At 46.8% G+C, this 20,000-nt stretch overlaps 1 protein-coding gene across 1 annotated transcript in view; it reads right to left on the reverse strand.

Annotated features, from left to right (window-relative positions):
- Positions 1-20,000, reverse strand: part of LOC311249261 (receptor-type tyrosine-protein phosphatase mu-like) — a 157,572-nt gene that overhangs the window by 118,414 nt on the left and 19,158 nt on the right. The window contains exon 2 of the mRNA XM_084340158.1: positions 7,856-7,972. Coding sequence (XP_084196284.1) covers positions 7,856-7,972 — 117 coding nt within the window. The remainder of the gene's footprint in view (positions 1-7,855; positions 7,973-20,000) is intronic.

The raw sequence follows: 20,000 nt of genomic DNA on the forward strand, positions 1-20,000 counted from the left end.
TCCTGTTGGGTCAGTCGGGTCCTGGTGTCTCAGCAGAACCTGGACTTTCAGTCAGTTTTACATTTGTTCAGTCTGAGAGTGGATCAGTACCAGATGAGTCTGACACACTGATTATTGTACACATTGCTCACTGCCAGTGACGCCAGCAGTCAGTGTTACTCTGTTACTGCTGAAAGTAATATATTACTGGAGGATGTTGTAGCACAGCGCTGGTGATTAGTAAGAATTAGAGCCCGACCGATACAAATATTTGGTGATTTAAAAATCCGATATTCCGATATATCGGCCGATATATATATATATATATATATATATATATATATATATAAATTACATAATTATATAGTTATTACACGGCTCTATTGAATGCTGCTCTCTGATTGGTCCATCGCTGCGTTCTACGGTCCGTTATTTCTGTATAATGACCGTCGTCAAGTATAACAGACCGTTGCTAGGGACGGCGCTCTGATCCAGCAAGACAGCTGGACTTTCAACGCATTACACCAACCACAGCATAAGAAGCACCGCTGTCCAGCTGCTCTCTCAGGCCGGCCTTGAAAGTGAAAGTGAAAGTTAAAACTTGACCGACTAATCCTTGTCGCTGCTGAATCATTGTGGGTGATTATTTATTATTTATTTCACTCGTAAGCCGTGTAATAAGCGGGATAATGTATAGTGCGGAGGTTGTTATGGAGAAATAAACCCCAAAAGGTTGTATGGTTCCATACAACCTGTCGGGGTTTATTTCTCCATAACAACCGAGTCACTATACATTATCCCTTACTTATTTGAGTTAAGAGAACTGATGGGGATGTTCTTTTAATTGTTATTCAAGCAATGTATTTCTTGTGACAGTTGCCAACTTGAACACACTTCACCGATGATCTCAGTCGTGGGTAACTGGTTCGCTCTGCCCGACTCTGGCTGGATCAGCTGGTCCTCGGTTTGTGGCGTTCTAAACACAGTGATGCCTGTTGGCAACAGTGTTGCCAACAGGGACGTTGTAGAGCGTCCTCTGGTGGACAAACTATGCAATGCTAACACTTCAACATGGTTGAAGGGTGTTTCGTCCGTTTTTATTTTATTTTTTAAATATTCATTCATCGGCCATTATAAATGCCGATACCGATAGTTTGGAAAATGCCTAATATCGGCCGATAATATCAGCCAGCCGATATATCGGTCGGGCTCTAGTAAGAATAATAATAAGAATAAGAATAATAATAAGAAGAATGACAATGTTATAATAAATATGAGGATTAGTTCAGTTTACAGGATGAACCGTCACATTCATCATATTTTAATGTAAAATAATAAATTCAGTTTCATATCATTATGTAGCTTTTTGTCTCCGTTTGTCGCTAACAGCTAACGGTTTGCCTTGCTCCAAGTCTTTGTGCTAAGCTAAGCTAACCACATGGAGCTATCTGTGAATGCAGACATGAAGTGATCTCCATCTGCAGCTGCACCACACTCACAACCAGAGGATTTCACTAAATGTCACAGAGTTTAGATCAACCAGCCGGCCAATAGGGAGCCAGCATGTCAGTGTGACCTCTCCTCTGATTGGCTGGATCTGAGTCACAGTCGCTCTGTGTGTTTAAACTCCCTGAATGAGGCTTTAATTGGGTTTGGCAGGACGCTGATAGTGGCTTTATACTGGACACACACACACACACGCACGCACACACACACACACACGCACACACACACACACACACACACACACACACACACACACTCAGAGCCGTGTCATGTTCAAAGGCTGCATGAATCTCCTGCATGCCGACACGCTGATAAACCCTTTAACACACTAATTAACCCAGACACACACACACACACACATGAACACACACCCTACACAAATATACACATACACAGAATAAACACACACACACACACACACACACACACACACACACACACACACAGGCTCTCTGTTTGGCAGATAAATAATAGAAAAGTCCAAAACTTCAAAAACACACAGACTCTGGTTCACCTTTAAACACTGTTTACCTGTTGGCTGCAGCTGTGTGTGTGTGTGTGTGTGTGTGTGTGTGTGTGTGTGTGTGTGTGTGTGTGTAATCTGTTTTCAGTGAGTGTGTGTGTGCGTGTGTGTGTGTGTTGTTTACAGCAGTTTGTACTTTTTCAAACGCACACACAGAAAAGTGGTTTTGACCTCCAGGTCTCTTTAACACAGAAAGGCATTGTGGGAGTTATCACACAACAGACAGACAGCGTGTGTGTGTGTGTGTGTTGTGTTTATATTTGCCTTCAAGCTTCACTGTGTGTGTGTGTGTTTACTGTGTACAGCTGGCAGTGAGCTGATAACAGCGCTATTAGAAATATTAATATACCCTGAACCCCACAGAGACACACACACACACACACACACACACACACACACACCAAAGGCATCTGTGTGTGCGTGTGTGTGTGTGTGTGTGTGTGTTCCCTCTGGTCATCCCTGATTGGAGCAAATCAATTAAAAGGCTGAGAGCGTGCTGTTTCATTGGCCAACAATGATGACTGACAGGAGGGCGTCCTGCTCGCCTGAGGAACACACAGGAGGAGAGAAGAAGAAGAAGAAGAAGAAGACGAAGACGAAGAAGCAAACAGCTGCAGGAGAACCTCCAAACACCAGAGAACCCTAACTACACAGACTCAGAGAACTGGAGATACTGGGTCTGGTGGACTGACTGGGTTTACCTGCAGGTGTTTTCAAGTCTGAACCAGGTTACATGTTTTTGTCACATCAGAGCTCAACTGATGAGGATTCTTCAGGACCGGTACTGATAATTACAAATCAAGGAGACTGGAAACTGATATGTAGAATGTGGTGGAGACAGGTCTCTGTAAAGACGTGGTGGACACGGGTCTCTGTAAAGGACGGGTCTCTGACGGGTCTCTGTAAAGACGTGGTGGACACAGGTCTCTGTAAAGATGTAGTGGAGACGGGTCTCTGTAAAGACGTGGTGGACACGGGTCTCTGTAAAGATGTAGCGGAGACGGGTCTCTGTAAAGACGTGGTGGACACGGGTCTCTGTAAAGATGTAGCGGAGACAGGTCTCTGTAAAGACGTGGTGGACACGGGTCTCTGTAAAGATGTGGCGGAGACAGGTCTCTGTAAAGACGTGGTGGAGACGGGTCTCTGTAAAGACGTGGCGGACACGGGTCTCTGTAAAGACGTGGCGGACACGGGTCTCTGTAAAGACGTAGTGGAAACGGGTCTCTGTAAAGATGTGGCGGACACGGGTCTCTGTAAAGACGTAGTGGAGACGGGTCTCTGTAAAGACGTGGCGGACACGGGTCTCTGTAAAGACGTGGTGGAGACAGGTCTCTGTAAAGACGTGGTGGAGACGGGTCTCTGTAAAGACGTGGTGGACATGGGTCTCTGTAAAGATGTAGCGGAGACGGGTCTCTGTAAAGACGTAGCGGAGACGGGTCTCTGTAAAGACGTGGTGGAGACGGGTCTCTGTAAAGACGTGGTGGAGATGGGTCTCTGTAAAGACGTAGTGGAGACGGGTCTCTGTAAAGACGTGGCGTACACAGGTCTCTGTAAAGACGTAGTGGAGACGGGTCTCTGTAAAGACGTGGTGGACACAGGTCTCTGTAAAGATGTAGTGGAGACGGGTCTCTGTAAAGACGTGGTGGACACAGATGTCTGTGGGCACTACAGTCTCTGATGTCACGTTGTCTGTCCAGCCTGAGTCTAATGTTGTCCATCACTAGCCAGGAGCCTTCGAGCTCTTGTGGTGGTCCAGCAGGTCGAAAGACGTCGTGATGGTCTTAAAGTCCGCTGCTCTGAATCCAAAACACGCGGTCTTCTCTGATGTTGATGACAGTATGACGTTTTCCTCGTGCATCAGCTGCAGGTGGATGTCTGGACTACCTCACCTCAGAGTCAGCTGCTATTGAACACACCTTTACTGACAGATTCAGTGAAAACACACTGGCTTCATGCAGCAGTTGGATCGTGTCTCCTGGTATGAAGCAGCTCGTCGTTCTGACCGGATTTTGTCAGAGCTGTTTCAGCTGCTGTGTTTCAACCTTGAATCCATTTTCTTGATTTTTTGTAGTTAAATATTAAAACTGTCTTCACAGTGAATGAAAGTGATCCTGAACGTGACGGCTGATTACTCGTCTTCTGAAAGTAGGAATACTGACGACAGAATGTGGTTTCTCCAACTGATTTCTCTGATTTCTCCGATCTGTATGGAGGATCCAGCTCAGCTGCCTCTGAGTGAGAACACATGCAGAACTACCATTTAAAAAGTAGTAAAGTGTTCTTTCATCTTCACACTGTCCACATGATGGTGCTTTGTGTCACGATGGAGTTTTGATTGAGTGTATTTCGTAGTTGAGACACTGCTGAAACATTTCTGTTGGTCCAAACATGTTTTAAAAAATCTCACATACCCTGTGCAGTACTCCACAGTACCTGTAGGAGTACCAGTACACGGAGCTACAGTAACCTCAGAGACTCTGAGTGTGACTAAATATATCCATGATGTCACGGTTTGGTTTTGGCCTCTGACACCGATACAACTGTCTGCTGTTTATTTTTAACTTTAACTCAACGAACCTGCAGTCAGAACGAGCTGCTGCACCAAAACATGCAACATGAGTACTACTGCAGTACTACTCTGTCAGTACTACTCTGTCAGTACTACTGCAGTACTACTCAGCTCCTCACTCTGGAGCTGTCTGCAGTAACAAACTGCTAACGAGTTGCTAAGTCAAAGAAACAAATCAGAGAGAGGAAAATATTCACCGACCACAGCCTGAAACACTCTGTGTGTGTGTGAGTGTGTGTGTGTGTGTGTGTGTGTGTGTGGCAGTAAAGGGTATTAGAGAAGATTACTGTTGTTCACACTGACAGCAGAGAGAGAGAGAGCGCTACATGGTTCAGATTAGATTGAACTTGTACCATTTATAAGAACATTAAATGGAGCCTGCAATCACTGGTCAATCGATGCCTTGCTACTGCTGCTGCTGCTGTGTGTGTGTGTGTGTGTGTGTGTGTGTGTGTGTGTGTGTGGCTGCAGTATTAAACCAGACGAGTTACAGCGGAGAACAGCTTCTGTATTGAGTTTTTTCCCAGCTCAGCCCTCCTGCTTCCTCTGAGTGAGAACACATGCAGAACTACCATTTAAAAAGTGTCTGTTTTAAAGTGAGTGTTCGGAGGCTTAATGTCTGGGCTGATGCACGTTATAAATACTGATTGAGGTGTTTTTCTGCCGGGCTGCGATCACAATCACAGGTCCCAGTCCAAAACTTTAAATATCAAAGGTTTAAATGGACATTTTCAGCTTAAACTGGAGTCCACAGAGACAAAGAGAAGGGAGGGATTCTGGGTAATGTCGAGATATTATGAAATAAACAGATTCAGACCTAGTCCCCATGTACACAGGCATTTTTAAACACGCATTTCTTTCACGATCCGGTTACAAAATATTCCCGTCCACACCAGCGCTATTTAAGGAAAATCTCCGTCCACATGAAAACGCAGGATGTCCGAGCAACGATGCACGGCGGGACGCACTGAGTTCAGTCTGCCGCGGTGACAGTCGCAGCGGGAGGAGGAGAGAGGGCGCGCAAGCACTCAGTCCACGGCCCTGGGCAGCGGCGAGGTCCAGACGGGGGCGCTGTAAAGCTCTCGCCATGAGCCACCTTCTCCCCGAGCCTTTCCAAGCCGACCACCGCCTCAGTCACACAAACAAACAATGTGAGAGCGACCAGGACTGATTCAGCTGGAGAGCTAACCGCTAACGATAGCTTCCATAGAGTCAGTTAGCAAAGTCTTTAGCTTGTCAGCTCGGTGGCTAGCGGACAGATGGGGCGTTGTGGTCATTAGCTGCAGGGTTGTGTGGAGGTGAACAGTCTCCTGGTCTGATCTCAGGCTTACATGATTGATTTGTCAACTACTGATCACATTGTTTTGACTTTCCCTCCCTACATCTGGTAATCTCCTCATTAGCTCGTTAGCCTCGTTACTTTAGTTTGATGCATTTGAGGTGAATTATGGATTATTGTTATTTGGCGTCATCGCACGCCGCCTTCCCAACATCACAGACTGATGTCGATATCAGAGCACATCACGCACGGCAGACGCAGCGAGACGAGACAAAGACGTAAAAGACGTAAACAGACTTTGTGGCTCACAGCTGGTTGATTGTGTGTTCACTCTACAGCTGATCAGTCGTTTGTTCACAACGTTGTCATATGAACACAACTTTTAACTTTGTCAGAATCTGAGTGTGTGTTACCTGATGTACTGTCATTGATGTAACACACACACAGACACACACACACACACACACACACCCTGCTCCATCTGTCTCTCTCTCTCTCCCTGTCTGCCTACAGCTCGCTCGGCCGGCCTCTCTGGTGTGGAGGGTTAGTTAGATTTAAAGACCTGCCGCTCCCTGCTGCACTGAGCATGTGTGTGTGTGTGTGTGTGTGTGTGTGTGTGTGTGTGTCCGTTGGGAGTGTAGCTGTTTGCTCTCTGATTGCCTGGATTGGCTGCAATTAGTCGCTCGCACACACACACACACACACACACACACACACACACACACACACACACACACACACACACACACCTCCTCTTTATTGAAAAGAAAGGAGGTGACACCCCTCCCCCCCCCCCCCCCCCCCTCCTATAACTCACATTAAACAGGACAGTAACCACCTCCTCTCTGTGTGTCCTCGCTCAGCCTGTCTCTCACGTGATTGGCTCAGTGATTTAAGAGCGCTGCATTCTCATTCGTCAGCGGCCTAACCTCTGCGAGCATGTGACAAACGGCTCTCTCTCTCACACACACACACTCACACACACACACACACACTCACACAGTGAGTGTTATCTCCAGTGTTTGTGTCCGTCTATAACTCAGAGGAGGAGCTGTGGCAGGTCAATAGCAGATAACACAAAAGCTGCAGCAGCTTTTCTCTCTGTGCTGCCTTCAGGTACAAAGAGTCACACTGACGAATCATTCAATACTTCATTATGGGAACTGCACTTACTCTCTTCCTCTACAGCCACCACACTGCCTGAGGAGAAGTTCATGTTGGTATGGAACGACGTGAAGCAGCAACAATATATATTCATATCATGTGTGGAGGTGAACGATCATCTGAACCTGCAGCTCCTCTCAGCTCAGGACACTCTGGTGGTGACTGCCAGCTCACAGGCGTGTCTCTGGGGAGGCAGAGCGGACAGGCCGGGTGGACGCGTGGCGGACCGCCCCTCCACACGTGCCGAGCTTTAACACAGGAAACGTGGCTTGGTCTCAGCGAGCTGCGTTTTGCTGCTGGGCTCATCGTGGAGGGGCAGCCCACCCTCAGACACCCAGCCTGTCTGCTCGCTCTCACCCAGAGACACTCTGGCAGCGAACAGAGACTCTGGACCAGGAGTGTAACCCAAGCAGAGCAGCAGCAGGATCTCCCCCCCAAGAGAGAGAAACTGGACTGAGATTCATCAGCTGACCAACACGTGAATCATCATGTTGGGACTTTATGTTCCTGAGTTTTGATTATGAAAAACACGAGTGTCTCTAATAAACTGGAGTCAGGGCTGAAGAGGACGAAGGCCGGATGATCTCTGGATGTGGTTGTTCTGGAGCGAGTCTGCTGAACATCAACTGATGGACACTGAACGTCTCAGCAGTCACAAGCAGAAGGTAAGAGGGTTCCAGAGGGAAATGAAATAAAGATCGTCTGGTTTAAACTTCAGACGACCAACGTAGGTTCCCTGAGGAACACCTCCTGTAAGAGTCTGTCACCTGAGTGTAGACTCAGACAGACATGAAGACAGGTAGTCAGAGAGACAGACAGAGAGACAGACAGGTACCTGCAGGGATCCAGGGGTTGCTGGTTGGACGGTCTCGTGTGTCTCCTTGTTCCCAGTCGAAGTCGTCCTCTTTGGACTGGACCAGAGTACATTCTGGAGCCTGACCAGACAGACAGGCTGAAAGACAGACAGGCAGACAGACAGACAGGTGGTGAGTTATCGTGCTCATGTTTTAGCCTTCAGAGAGACAGACAGTGAGACAGAGAGACAGTTTGTTTAGAGACAAACATCTTTTACTGACGTTTACACCAGAATCATCCTTTTACAAACACTACGTTACCCAGAAGGCCTCAGTGTTCAGACTGTTTATTCTGCAGCTTGTAAACATATAATGTTGTTCAGAGTGAGACAGATCCAGTCCATTAACATTACCCAGCATCCTCCCTGCTGCTCTCTCACACACACACACACACACACACACACACACACACACAGATAATAGATGTAAACCTCGTCTTCCTCTGAGACTCAAAGACGTCTAAATCCCTCCATTCAAACACACACACACAAACACACACACACTGACTCTGTGTGTGTGTGTGTGAATATATATTGTGACATCAGGGGGTTTGACGCCTCGTCAGCCCCTTCAGTGTAATGACTGTGTGTGTGTGTGTGTGTGTGTGTGTGTGTGTGTGTGTGTGTGTGTGTGTAGCTGTCATCTCAATGCTTTGACATTAAATAGCTGGAAGGCTCATTTTCTTTCTTTGTAACAGAAGGCACATTAAACACACACACACACACACACACACACACACACACACACTCTTTCTCTCTGAAGAAACGACAAAAAAAGCAATCTTAGCCTCTTAATCGCCGACACTGAACTGTGAACTGTGTGTGTGTGTGTGTGTGTGTGTGTGTGTGTGTGTGTGTTGTCTTTTGATAATTATCATGACGACGATGATGTTGATTTTTGGTTCCTCGGTTGAGAGAGTGATGAAGAATGATCCGGAGCTTCAGGTCCACAGACAGGGTGAACATGTGACACTGTGAGAGCCGCCAGTCAGTACCGGCCCGTCTGTCACCGACTCCACAGCACCAGAGTCCGGACTGTTATCAACTAACACACTTATAACAAATAACTGAACGGTTCAATCACAGAGCTACTGAGCCACAGCAGAACCACTGCAAACCACAGCAGAACCACAGCAAACCACAGCAAACCACAGCAGAACCACAGCAAACCACAGCAGAACCACAGCAAACCACAGCAGAACCACAGCAAACCACAGCAAACCACAGCAGAACCACAGCAGAACCACAGCAAACCACAGCAGAACCACAGCAGAACCACAGCAAACCACAGCAGAACCACAGCAGAACCACAGCAGAACCACAGTAGAGCCACAAAACCCAACAAACACAACCTGAGCAGGTTGACGCTCCTGACACACTCTCGGTGGGATATGAAGCGCCGGTCAGGTAACAGAGACGTGTCAGTGGAATCAAGGTGTTACAGGTGGAAACACTGCAGAGCTCTGATTGGTCAGAATCATCAGTCCAACACAAGACGAGCCACAACCTCTTCATCCAGTCCAGAACCATGTCGGCTACGACTGTGACTCCTCAACAGAGACACACGGCGTACCGCTGGTATCAGCAACGATACTATCAGTACTACTACAGGTACTACAGGTACTACTACAGGTATTACAGGTACTACAGGTACTACTACAGGTACTACTACAGGTACTACAGGTACTACTACAGGTACTACAGGTGAGCACTGATCATCAAACAAAGAAACACGACGTCTGTGTCTCATCACAGAAAATAAAAGCAGAGACAGAGATCTTCACTTCCACAGGAAACACACACACACACACGCACACACACACACACACACACACACACACAAACTTCCACTGTGATGTTGGTCACATACCAACACTGTGAGTGTGTGTGTGTGTGTGCGCGCGCGCGCTCCAGCAGTAATTAATCATAATGTGCAGCTATTGATTGTCTCCAGTCTCCTGATCAATAAGTCCTCTCCTAAAAGTTGTAGCAGTGAGGATCATTAACCCTTTAAAGCCTCTACAAACACACACACACACACACACACACACACACAAACACACACACAGAGTCTGACAGAGCAGCTGTGTACAAACAGGAAATGATGTCATCCATCACTGCCCTGCGTGTCGTACGTGTGTGTGTTTGATGTTAAAGTGTTAACATCGCTGCGACCTTTGACCTCCCTCTGCGAGTCGAGACACGACCAGCAGCGTTACTATGGAGACGAGCATTTCCTGCAGAGGTGGAGCTGTGAGATGGATGTGTGACACACACACACACACACACACACACACACACACATACACACACACACAGTGTAAACTCTTCTTCATGTGCTCCGTCATGAAGAAGACGGAGTCACGAGTCGAGTGGATCAGTTCATCCAGCTGTCAACAACAAACAGCCGTCAGTGACTCAACAACAACCAACAAGTTCAGTTTGTTACAAAGTTCAGTTCCTCCAATCTGTCCAGAGTGAACCCTCTTCACAGACAAATCAATAAAAGATCTCTGAAGAAGAAAATAAACCAACATGTCCGACGCTGTCAGAGTTTTCTCTGGTACCAGTCAGCTGATCGTCTTCATCACTCAGGAGAAGAGTCTGCTAATGCTAAGCTGGCTGCAGGCTGACGCTAAGCTAGCTGCAGGCTAGGGATGGACCAATATGTTTATTAGTAACCAGGACGATTTACATGAAAAATCTTTTTACATTCAGATTTGAACTTAATTATTTAATTAATTAAGACTCAAAGACAGAATGAAAAACAAAATGAGATGAAGAAGAAAGAAACACTGAGACATGAAGAAGAAAGAAACACTGAGACATGAAGAAGAAAGTAAAAGATGAGAAGTAGAGGAGGAAGAGGAGGAGGAGGAGGAGGAGGAAGAGGAGGAGGAGAAGGAGGAAGAGGAGGAGGGGAGGAGGTGGAGGAGGAGGAAGAGGAGGAGGAGGAGGAGGAGGAGGTGGAGGAGGAGGTGGAGGAAGAGGAGGAGGAGGTGGAGGAGGAGGAGGAGGTGGAGGAGGAGGAAGAGGAGGAGGAGGAGGAGTGGAGGAGGAGGTGGAGGGGGAGGAAGAGGAGGAGGTGGAGGAAGAGGAGGAGGAGGAGGAGGAGGAAGAGGAGGAGGAGAAGGAGGAAGAGGAGGAGGAGGAGGAGGTGGAGGAGGAGGAAGAGGAGGAGGAGGAGGAGGAGGAGGTGGAGGAGGAGGAAGAGGAGGAGGAGGAGGTGGAGGAAGAGGAGGAGGAGGAGGTGGAGGAGGAGGAAGAGGAGGAGGAGGAGGAGGTGGAGGAGGAGGAGGAGGAGGAGGAGGTGGAGGGGGAGGAAGAGGAGGAGGTGGAGGAAGAGGAGGAGGAGGAAGAGGAGGAGGAAGATGGAGTCCTCAGAGGTCTGATAACATTTAGCTGATGTGCTGGTGGGCCAGATTAGAGCTCTGCTTCAGCCAATCACACACACACACACACACACACACACACACACACACACACACAGCTGGGTGGAGCTGCACTCGTCTTCTTTTACAAACTCTTCCTCTCTTTTCATCCTCTCTCTCTCTCTGTGTCAGTGCTTGTGATGCTCGCTCGCCCTCCCTCTCTCTGAAGTATGTAAGTCTGAATGAAACCATCTGGTCCTGATTACACACACACACACACACACACACACACACACACACACACACACACACACACACACACACACACACACACACAGCCTCTGACTCTTTCTGCTCCTCAAATGTTTCTGTTCACCACTGACACAATAAAGTTTATTCAAACAGGACAGAAACACATCTGTCCCTCAGCCTGTCTGTCTCCCAGTCTGTCCGTCTGTCAGCCTGTCTGTCTGTCTGTCTGTTTCTCAGCCTGTCTCTCAGCCTGTCCGTCTCTCAGCCTGTCTGTCCCTCAGCCTGTCTGTCTCCCAGCCTGTCCGTCTGTCAGCCTGTCTGTCTGTCTGTTTCTCTGCCTGTCTGTCTGTCAGCCTGTCTGTCTCTCAGTCTGTCTGTCTGTCTGTCTCTCAGCCTGTCTGTCTGTCAGCCTGTCTGTCTGTCTCTCAGCCTGTCTCTCAGCCTGTCTCTCAGCCTGTCTGTCTGTCTGTCTGCCTGTCTGTCTCTCAGTCTGTCTGTCTGTCTGTCTGTCTGTCTCTCAGCCTGTCTGTCTGTCTGTCTGCCTGTCTGTCTCTCAGTCTGTCTGTCTGTCTGTCTGTCTGTCTCTCAGCCTGTCTGTCTGTCTGTCTGTCAGCCTGTCTGTCTCTCAGTCTGTCTGTCTGTCTGTCTCCCAGCCTGTCTGTCTCTCAGCCTGTCTGTCTCCCAGCCTGTCCGTCTGTCAGCCTGTCTGTCTGTCTGTCTGTCTGTCTGTTTCTCAGCCTGTCTCCCAGCCTGTCCGTCTGTCAGCCTGTCTGTCTGTCTGTTTCTCTGCCTGTCTCTCAGCCTGTCTGTCTGTCAGCCTGTCTGTCTCTCAGTCTGTCTGTCTGTCTGTCTGTCTCTCAGCCTGTCTGTCTGTCAGCCTGTCTGTCTGTCTGTCTCTCAGCCTGTCTCTCAGCCTGTCTGTCTGTCAGCCTGTCTGTCTCTCAGCCTGTTTCCCAGCCTGTCTGTCTCTCAGCCTGTCTCTCAACCTGTCTGTCTGTCAGCCTGTCTGTCTCTCAGCCTGTCTGTCTCTCAGCCTGTCTCTCAGCCTGTCTGTCTCTCAGCCTGTCAGCCTGTCTGTCTGTCTGTCTGTCTGTCTGTCTGTTTCTCAGCCTGTCTCCCAGCCTGTCCGTCTGTCAGCCTGTCTGTCTGTCTGTTTCTCTGCCTGTCTCTCAGCCTGTCCGTCTGTCAGCCTGTCCCTCAGCCTGTCTGTCTCTCAGCCTGTCTCTCAGCCTGTCTGTCTCTCAGCCTGTCTGTCTCCCAGCCTGTCCGTCTGTCAGCCTGTCTGTCTGTCTGTCTGTCTGTCTGTCTGTCTGTTTCTCAGCCTGTCTCCCAGCCTGTCCGTCTGTCAGCCTGTCTGTCTGTCTGTTTCTCTGCCTGTCTCTCAGCCTGTCTGTCTGTCAGCCTGTCTGTCTGTCTGTCTGTCTGTCTGTCTGTCTCTCAGCCTGTCTCTCAGCCTGTCTGTCTGTCAGCCTGTCTGTCTCTCAGCCTGTTTCCCAGCCTGTCTGTCTCTCAGCCTGTCTCTCAACCTGTCTGTCTGTCAGCCTGTCTGTCTCTCAGCCTGTCTGTCTCTCAGCCTGTCCCTCAGCCTGTCTGTCTCTCAGCCTGTCCCTCAGCCTGTCTGTCTCTCAGCCTGTCAGCCTGTCTGTCTCTCTCACACAGACTCCTGTTGTTCGGCGCTGTCGTCCTGCAGCGTGATCAGCAGAATGTTAACGAGCTCTCAGTTCTGATCACTGAGTCACGGTTCACACGTGTCAACACAGATCTGAACGTCTCCGCAAGACGTCAACTCATCGTCTTTGACAGCGTTGAAAAGACGTCCAGTGGAGACAGAATGAAAGTTTTTAGGCGTCTGTTCAACGTTCACTGTCGACGTCTCAGTGACGTCCTCACAGGGTTCAACATTAAAGTCTCGACTCTGTGATGTGAGACATCTTTGAACTTCAGTCTTAGACGTCTGCAGAACTTCTTCTGGTTCTAACAGTTTTCATGACGCTCAGATTGGACTCGAGGATTCAAACCTGAACCTCGACCTCAGCAGCTGCATGAGACGTGAACTTCACCAGGAGAGTTACTGATCAGCTTTATGAACAGAACCTCAGAACATTAGTGGACCTGATTGAGGTTGGATGAGTGGAGACTTTAATGTTGAACCCTGTGAGGACGTCACTGAGACATCAACAGTGAACGTTGAACAGACGCCTAAAGACTTTCATTCTGTCTCCATCGAACGTCTTTTCAACGGCGTCAAAGATGATGAGTTGATGTCTCTCGGAGATGTTTGTGCTCAGCGGGTGACGGCTGATGAAGGAATCAGAAGAAGACTGACGGATGAAGATGAAGGAGGAAGAAGACAAAGAGAGGATGAGACACCGAGACACAAAGACAGCAGTTAGAGAGGAAGAATAAAACACTGGATGATAAATGTCGAGCCGTCCACACATGAAGAGGAAATTTAGATTTCTTCCATCTTTAAGGTTTATAAGTGGACTCCAGCTGTGAGTCACATGAGGAGAGCTGGTTCATCAGAGCTGAAGTTATAAAGCAGGAGGTCAAGGAGGTCTGGAGTCCAGGGAAGAGGCAGTCACATCAAGAATCAGATCACAGCGAGAACGAGACGACAACAATCCTGGATGAGGAAGAACGTGGATAAACACCACAGAAGAAGAAATGAAATGAAACAAGAGGCTGAAAAGTTTCTCCTCCGAACGCAAAACATGACCTCAGTGATGTGATGTCACTTCCTGCTCTGTCTGAAACAAACCCGTCCATCACTGAGACAAACAGACTCCATGTTTCTGCTCAAAGACAGAAAGAAGTTCATGTAGAACATTTGCTGAATTCACAAGAAGGAACAAATCAGTCAGAATGAGTCAGAGACAGAGTTTCACACAGTTTATAAAGTGTCTCCAACTCAACAACTCACTAAACTGACACATTTGTTAAGGGAGTCTGGTGATGAGACAGTTTATATGGTCACATGACCTCTGATCCTCAGGTGGAGGTGATGAGTGAACTGTTCCTTCAAAACACCAACAGCTGGACGAACATCACACACCTTCAGACTGTGTGTGTGTGTGTGTGTGTGTGTGTGTGTGTGTGTGTGTGTGTGTGTTTGTGTGTGTGTGTGTTTGTGTGTGCGCGCGCGTGTGTGAGAGATTAAATTAATCCAGATCTGAACTTGAAGATGAGAATTATACTTTCACTGTTTCACTCCATCAGTGTGTGTGTGTTCAGGATGCAGCTGTTGCCTTCAAACACAAACACACACACACACACACACACACACACGCCAATTAGCAGTGTGTAATCAGGCTGATCTGATGTGTGTGTTATTATCTGCTGTCAGACACCTGCAGCGCTGTGTGTGTGTTTGTGTTCAGCGTTAGCGGCATTTAGCCTCACAGCTAACCGTTAGCATGTGCTAATGCTAACATCCTGCAAACCTAAATCCTGAGAGGTGATTGGATGAGAGCAGACAGCACACACAGGAACACCCAGGGCTGTGTGTGTGTGTGTGTGTGTGTGTGTGTGTGTGTGTGTGTGTGTGTGTGTGTGCATGTATGTGTGTGTGTGTGTGTGTGTGTGTGTGTGTGTGTGTGTGTGTGTGTATGTGTGTGTGTGTGTGTGTGTGTGTGTGTGTGTGTGTGTGTGTGTATGTATGTGTGTGTGATTCAAAGTGACAATGGACACACACACTGTGACAGACTATAGTGGCCTGTGGTGTCAGTGGTGGCATTTAGCTGGTGACACACACACACACACACACACACACACACACACACACACACACACACACACACACACACACAGATGAGAAACAACAGATTGTGTGTGTTTGACGGATGGATGATATTCAGACAGGAAAAGGAAAGAAAGAAGGAAAGAATGAAGGAAAGAAGGAGATAAAGAAGGAAAGAGGGAGGTAAAGAAGGAAAGAAGGAGGCAAAGAAGGAGGTAAAGAAGGAAAGAAGGAGGTAAAGAAGGAGATAAAGAAGGAGGTAAAGAAGGAAAGAAGGAGGTAAAGAAGGAGGTAAAGAAGGAAAGAAGGAGGTAAAGAAGGAGATAAAGAAGGAGATAAAGAAGGAAAGAAGGAGGTAAAGAAGGAGGTAAAGAAGGAAAGAAGGAGGTAAAGAAGGAGATAAAGAAGGAGATAAAGAAGGAAAGAAGGAGGTAAAGAAGGAGGTAAAGAAGGAGATAAAGAAGGAGATAAAGAAGGAAAGAAGGAGGTAAAGAAGGAGGCAAAGAAGGAAAGAAGGAGGTAAAGAAGGAGATAAAGAAGGAGGTAAAGAAGGAGGTAAAGAAGGAAAGAAGGAAGGAAAGAAGGAAGGAAAGAAGGAGATAAAGAAGGAGGTAAAGAAGGAAAGAATGAAGGAAAGAAGGAGATAAAGAAGGAGGTAAAGAAGGAAAGAAGGAAGGAAAGAATGAAGGAAAGAAGGAGATAAAGAAGGAGATAAAGAAGGAGGTAAAGAAGGAGGTAAAGAAGGAAAGAAGGAGGTAAAGAAGGAGATAAAGAAGGAGGTAAAGAAGGAAAGAAGGAAGGAAAGAATGAAAGAAAGAAGGAGATAAAGAAGGAGGTAAAGAAGGAAAGAAGGAAGGAAAGAAGGAAGGAAAGAAGGAGATAAAGAAGGAGGTAAAGAAGGAAAGAATGAAGGAAAGAAGGAGATAAAGAAGGAGGTAAAGAAGGAAAGAAGGAAGGAAAGAATGAAGGAAAGAAGGAGATAAAGAAGGAGATAAAGAAGGAGGTAAAGAAGGAAAGAAGGAGGTAAAGAAGGAAAGAATGAAGGAAAGAAGGAGATAAAGGAGATAAAGAAGGAAAGAAGGAGGTAAAGAAGGAGATAAAAAAGGAGGTAAAGAAGGAGGTAAAGAAGGAAAGAAGGAAGGAAAGAAGGAAGGAAACAATGAAGGAAACAAGGAAAGAATGAGGTAAAGAAGGAAAGAAGGGTGGAAAGAAGGAGATAAAGAAGGAGATAAAGAAGGAAAGAAGGAGGTAAAGAAGGAGGTAAAGAAGGAAAGAAGGAGGTAAAGAAGGAGATAAAAAAGGAGGTAAAGAAGGAGGTAAAGAAGGAAAGAAGGAAGGAAAGAAGGAAGGAAACAATGAAGGAAACAAGGAAAGAATGAGGTAAAGAAGGAAAGAAGGGTGGAAAGAAGGAGATAAAGAAGGAGATAAAGAAGGAAAGAAGGAGGTAAAGAAGGAGGTAAAGAAGGAAAGAAGGAGGTAAAGAAGGAGATAAAGAAGGAGGTAAAGAAGGAGGTAAAGAAGGAAAGAAGGAAGGAAAGAATGAAGGAAAGAAGGAGATAAAGAAGGAGGTAAAGAAGGAAAGAAGGAAGGAAAGGAGATAAAGAAGGAGGTAAAGAAGGAAAGAATGAAGGAAAGAAGGAGATAAAGAAGGAGGTAAAGAAGGAAAGAAGGAGGTAAAGAAGGAAAGAATGAAGGAAAGAAGGAGATAAAGAAGATAAAGAAGGAAAGAAGGAGGTAAAGAAGGAGGTAAAGAAGGAGATAAAGAAGGAGGTAAAGAAGGAGGTAAAGAAGGAGATAAAGAAGGAGGTAAAGAAGGAGGTAAAGAAGGAAAGAAGGAGGTAAAGAAGGAAAGAATGAAGGAAAGAAGGAGATAAAGAAGATAAAGAAGGAAAGAAGGAGGTAAAGAAGGAGGTAAAGAAGGAGATAAAGAAGGAGGTAAAGAAGGAGGTAAAGAAGGAAAGAAGATGGTAAAGAAGGAAGGAAAGAAGGAGATAAAGAAGGAGGTAAAGAAGAAAAGAAGGAGATAAAGAAGGAGGTAAAGAAGAAAAGAAGGAGGTAAAGAAGGAGGTAAAGAAGGAAAGAAGGAAGGCAAGAAGGAGGTAAAGAAGGAGGTAAAGAAGGAAAGAAGGAAGGCAAGAAGGAGATAAAGAAGGAGGTAAAGAAGAAAAGAAGGAGGTAAAGAAGGAAAGAAGGAAGGAAAGAAGGAGATAAAGAAGGAGGTAAAGAAGGAAAGAAGGAGACGATGTGTTCACTACGTTAACATGACCTCAGTTCATTGATGTCTATGAAAAGAAACACTGATTAGAGACAAGACTGACTACACCCAACACACACACACCCAACACACACACACACACACACACACACCCAACACACACACACACACCCAACACACACACACACACACACACACACACACACACCCAACACACACACACACCCAACACACACACACACACACACACACCCAACACACACACACACACACACACCCAACACACACACACACACACACACACACACACAGTTCTTCTTTACTTTCAAGGACATTAAACTGTATTTGTGAGATGTATGTAATTTGTGTGTGTGTGTGTGTGTGTGTTGGGTGTGTGTGTGTGTAAACCGTGATCTCCAGCAGGAACAGTAACTGGGCGCTAACAGCATTAGCGTTAGCACAGCGAGCTAACTTGCCTCAGGCCAAACATGAATAATGCAGCAGTCAGCCCAGTGCCTCTGGGTGATGCTGTGTGTGTGTGTGTGTGTGTGTGTGTGTAGTGCTATCACTGTTATCTGGCTGTACTTGAGGCTGTCTATATGACGGTATTAGAATAATATGCTAATTACTAATAATTACGCTGTAACATACACACTCAGATTACCCCCCCCCCCCCCCCCCCCCCCCCCTCCTCCCCCCTCTGGGCTGTAACTCCTCCTGGCAAGGACGAGGACGAGGAGGAGGAGGAGGAGGAGGAGGAGGAAACCTGCAGGACACAACATGTCTGCAGTGACATTTCAGCTGAAAACATCTCAGACGACTGGGAGCCTCTTCACAGTCGGTCTCTACAGATTGTTGTGAAGGAACATGAGGAGAACGTTCCTGCAGCTCAGTCTGCATCAGATCACCACACAGAGCTGAAGACGCTGATGTGTCCGATTACTGAACAGACTGCATCAGTTCACAGCTACATCAACCTGCACCTGAGTGACCAGCTGTGATGTGATGTCACTTCCTGCTCTGTATGAAACAAACCCGTCCATCACTGAGACAAACAGACTCCATGTTTCTACTCAAAGACAGAAAGAAGTTCATGTAGAACATTTGCTGAATTTACAAGAAGGAACAAATCAGTCAGAATCAGTCAGAGACAGAGTTTCACACAGTTTATAAAGTGTCTCCAACTCAACAACTCACTAAACTGACACATTTGTTAAGGGAGTCTGGGGACAAAGAAGTCGCCTATACTGGTTACTGGTTAGTGTGTTTGTAAAATGTGACATGTTGAGATCAATAAAATGTTTCTTCTTTCATAAATTGAGTGTAAATGGTGAAATCAGTGTAAACAGTGTGTTCAAACAGCTGCTAAATGTTGCAGGTAAGACTTTAGCACTTTAGACACAGAAGCAGACAGGCTGGTACAGCCATGCTGCCACAAACTGACACTTTGTACAAGGAAACAAACAACTTACTGTTTAAATTTAATGCTGAAGTTACAAGAAGGAGACAATGATTCAGAGTCTGTCAGAGACAGAGTTTCACTACGTTACAAAGTTTGTTTTAACTCAACAACTCTTAAAATCACCACATTTGTTAAGGGAGTCTGGTGATGTGTTACTGGTTCAATTGGTTCTTCTTCTTCTTCACACTGCGAACAGAATGAGGTCACTCGTGGTCCAGACCTCCTCTGAATGTGGTTTGAGTGATTGGATCTCGAATAGGGTCATGCACACCTGTACTCAGAGCTGTCCACTTGTAATCAGATTACTCAGGATGTTGTTACCAGGTCTGAGCAGCCTCAAGGAGACATGAAGTGACCACAAAGAGACAAAGTGACTGACAGCTGATGTTTGTTCATGTTCTGTTTGGTTCTTATTCAGTTTCAGTTCGTACTGAAGTGAAACAACAGCAGCTGCAGGTCGGACAGCAGGCTGACTTTATGTGTGAGTGTTGATGGCCAGCGGAGGTGTGAGTGTTTCCGTGTGTCCTCTGTCCGTCCTCATCAGTCACACTGTCAACTCATCACCCAGAGGACACCAGCTGTCACCCCGACTTTATGTCCAGTTTGAGGCTCCGCCTCTGTCAAAGTGCACAATGAACCAGATCAGATCTGTCAGAGCGAGTCAGCACTGCAGCCGGTCCGTCCACAAACCGCTGCTGTCCACACGACAAGCAAACAGTCTGTTATTATGACCTCGGTGTCCCACAATCCACTGCAGGTGCTCCTCACAAAATCAGAAAACCATGTTTGTTTTGGTTCTGACTCTGTCGTCTTCAATCCCCTTCCAGATACTAAAAGTCTTATTTGAGTTTAAAATAAAATGTTTCAGCAGATTCAGCCCCCAAACGTCCCCAACAAAAGTTCTACATATTCTGAAAGATGAGCCCTTAGGAAGTCCTTAGGTTCTACCAAAGGTTCTGGTGGTTCTTGAGGATATTGTGGTGATCCAAGAGAAACAGGGAGGACTGATCATTTGACAAGATTCCCTTAGTCTTTGAGAACGTTCCTTAGGCCTAGGATCAGGATCACTGGGGCTTTTACAGGTGCTT

Source organism: Pagrus pagrus (genome assembly GCF_965226575.1).
Source record: "Pagrus pagrus genome assembly, chromosome: 20".
Lineage (NCBI taxonomy): Eukaryota > Metazoa > Chordata > Actinopteri > Spariformes > Sparidae > Pagrus > Pagrus pagrus.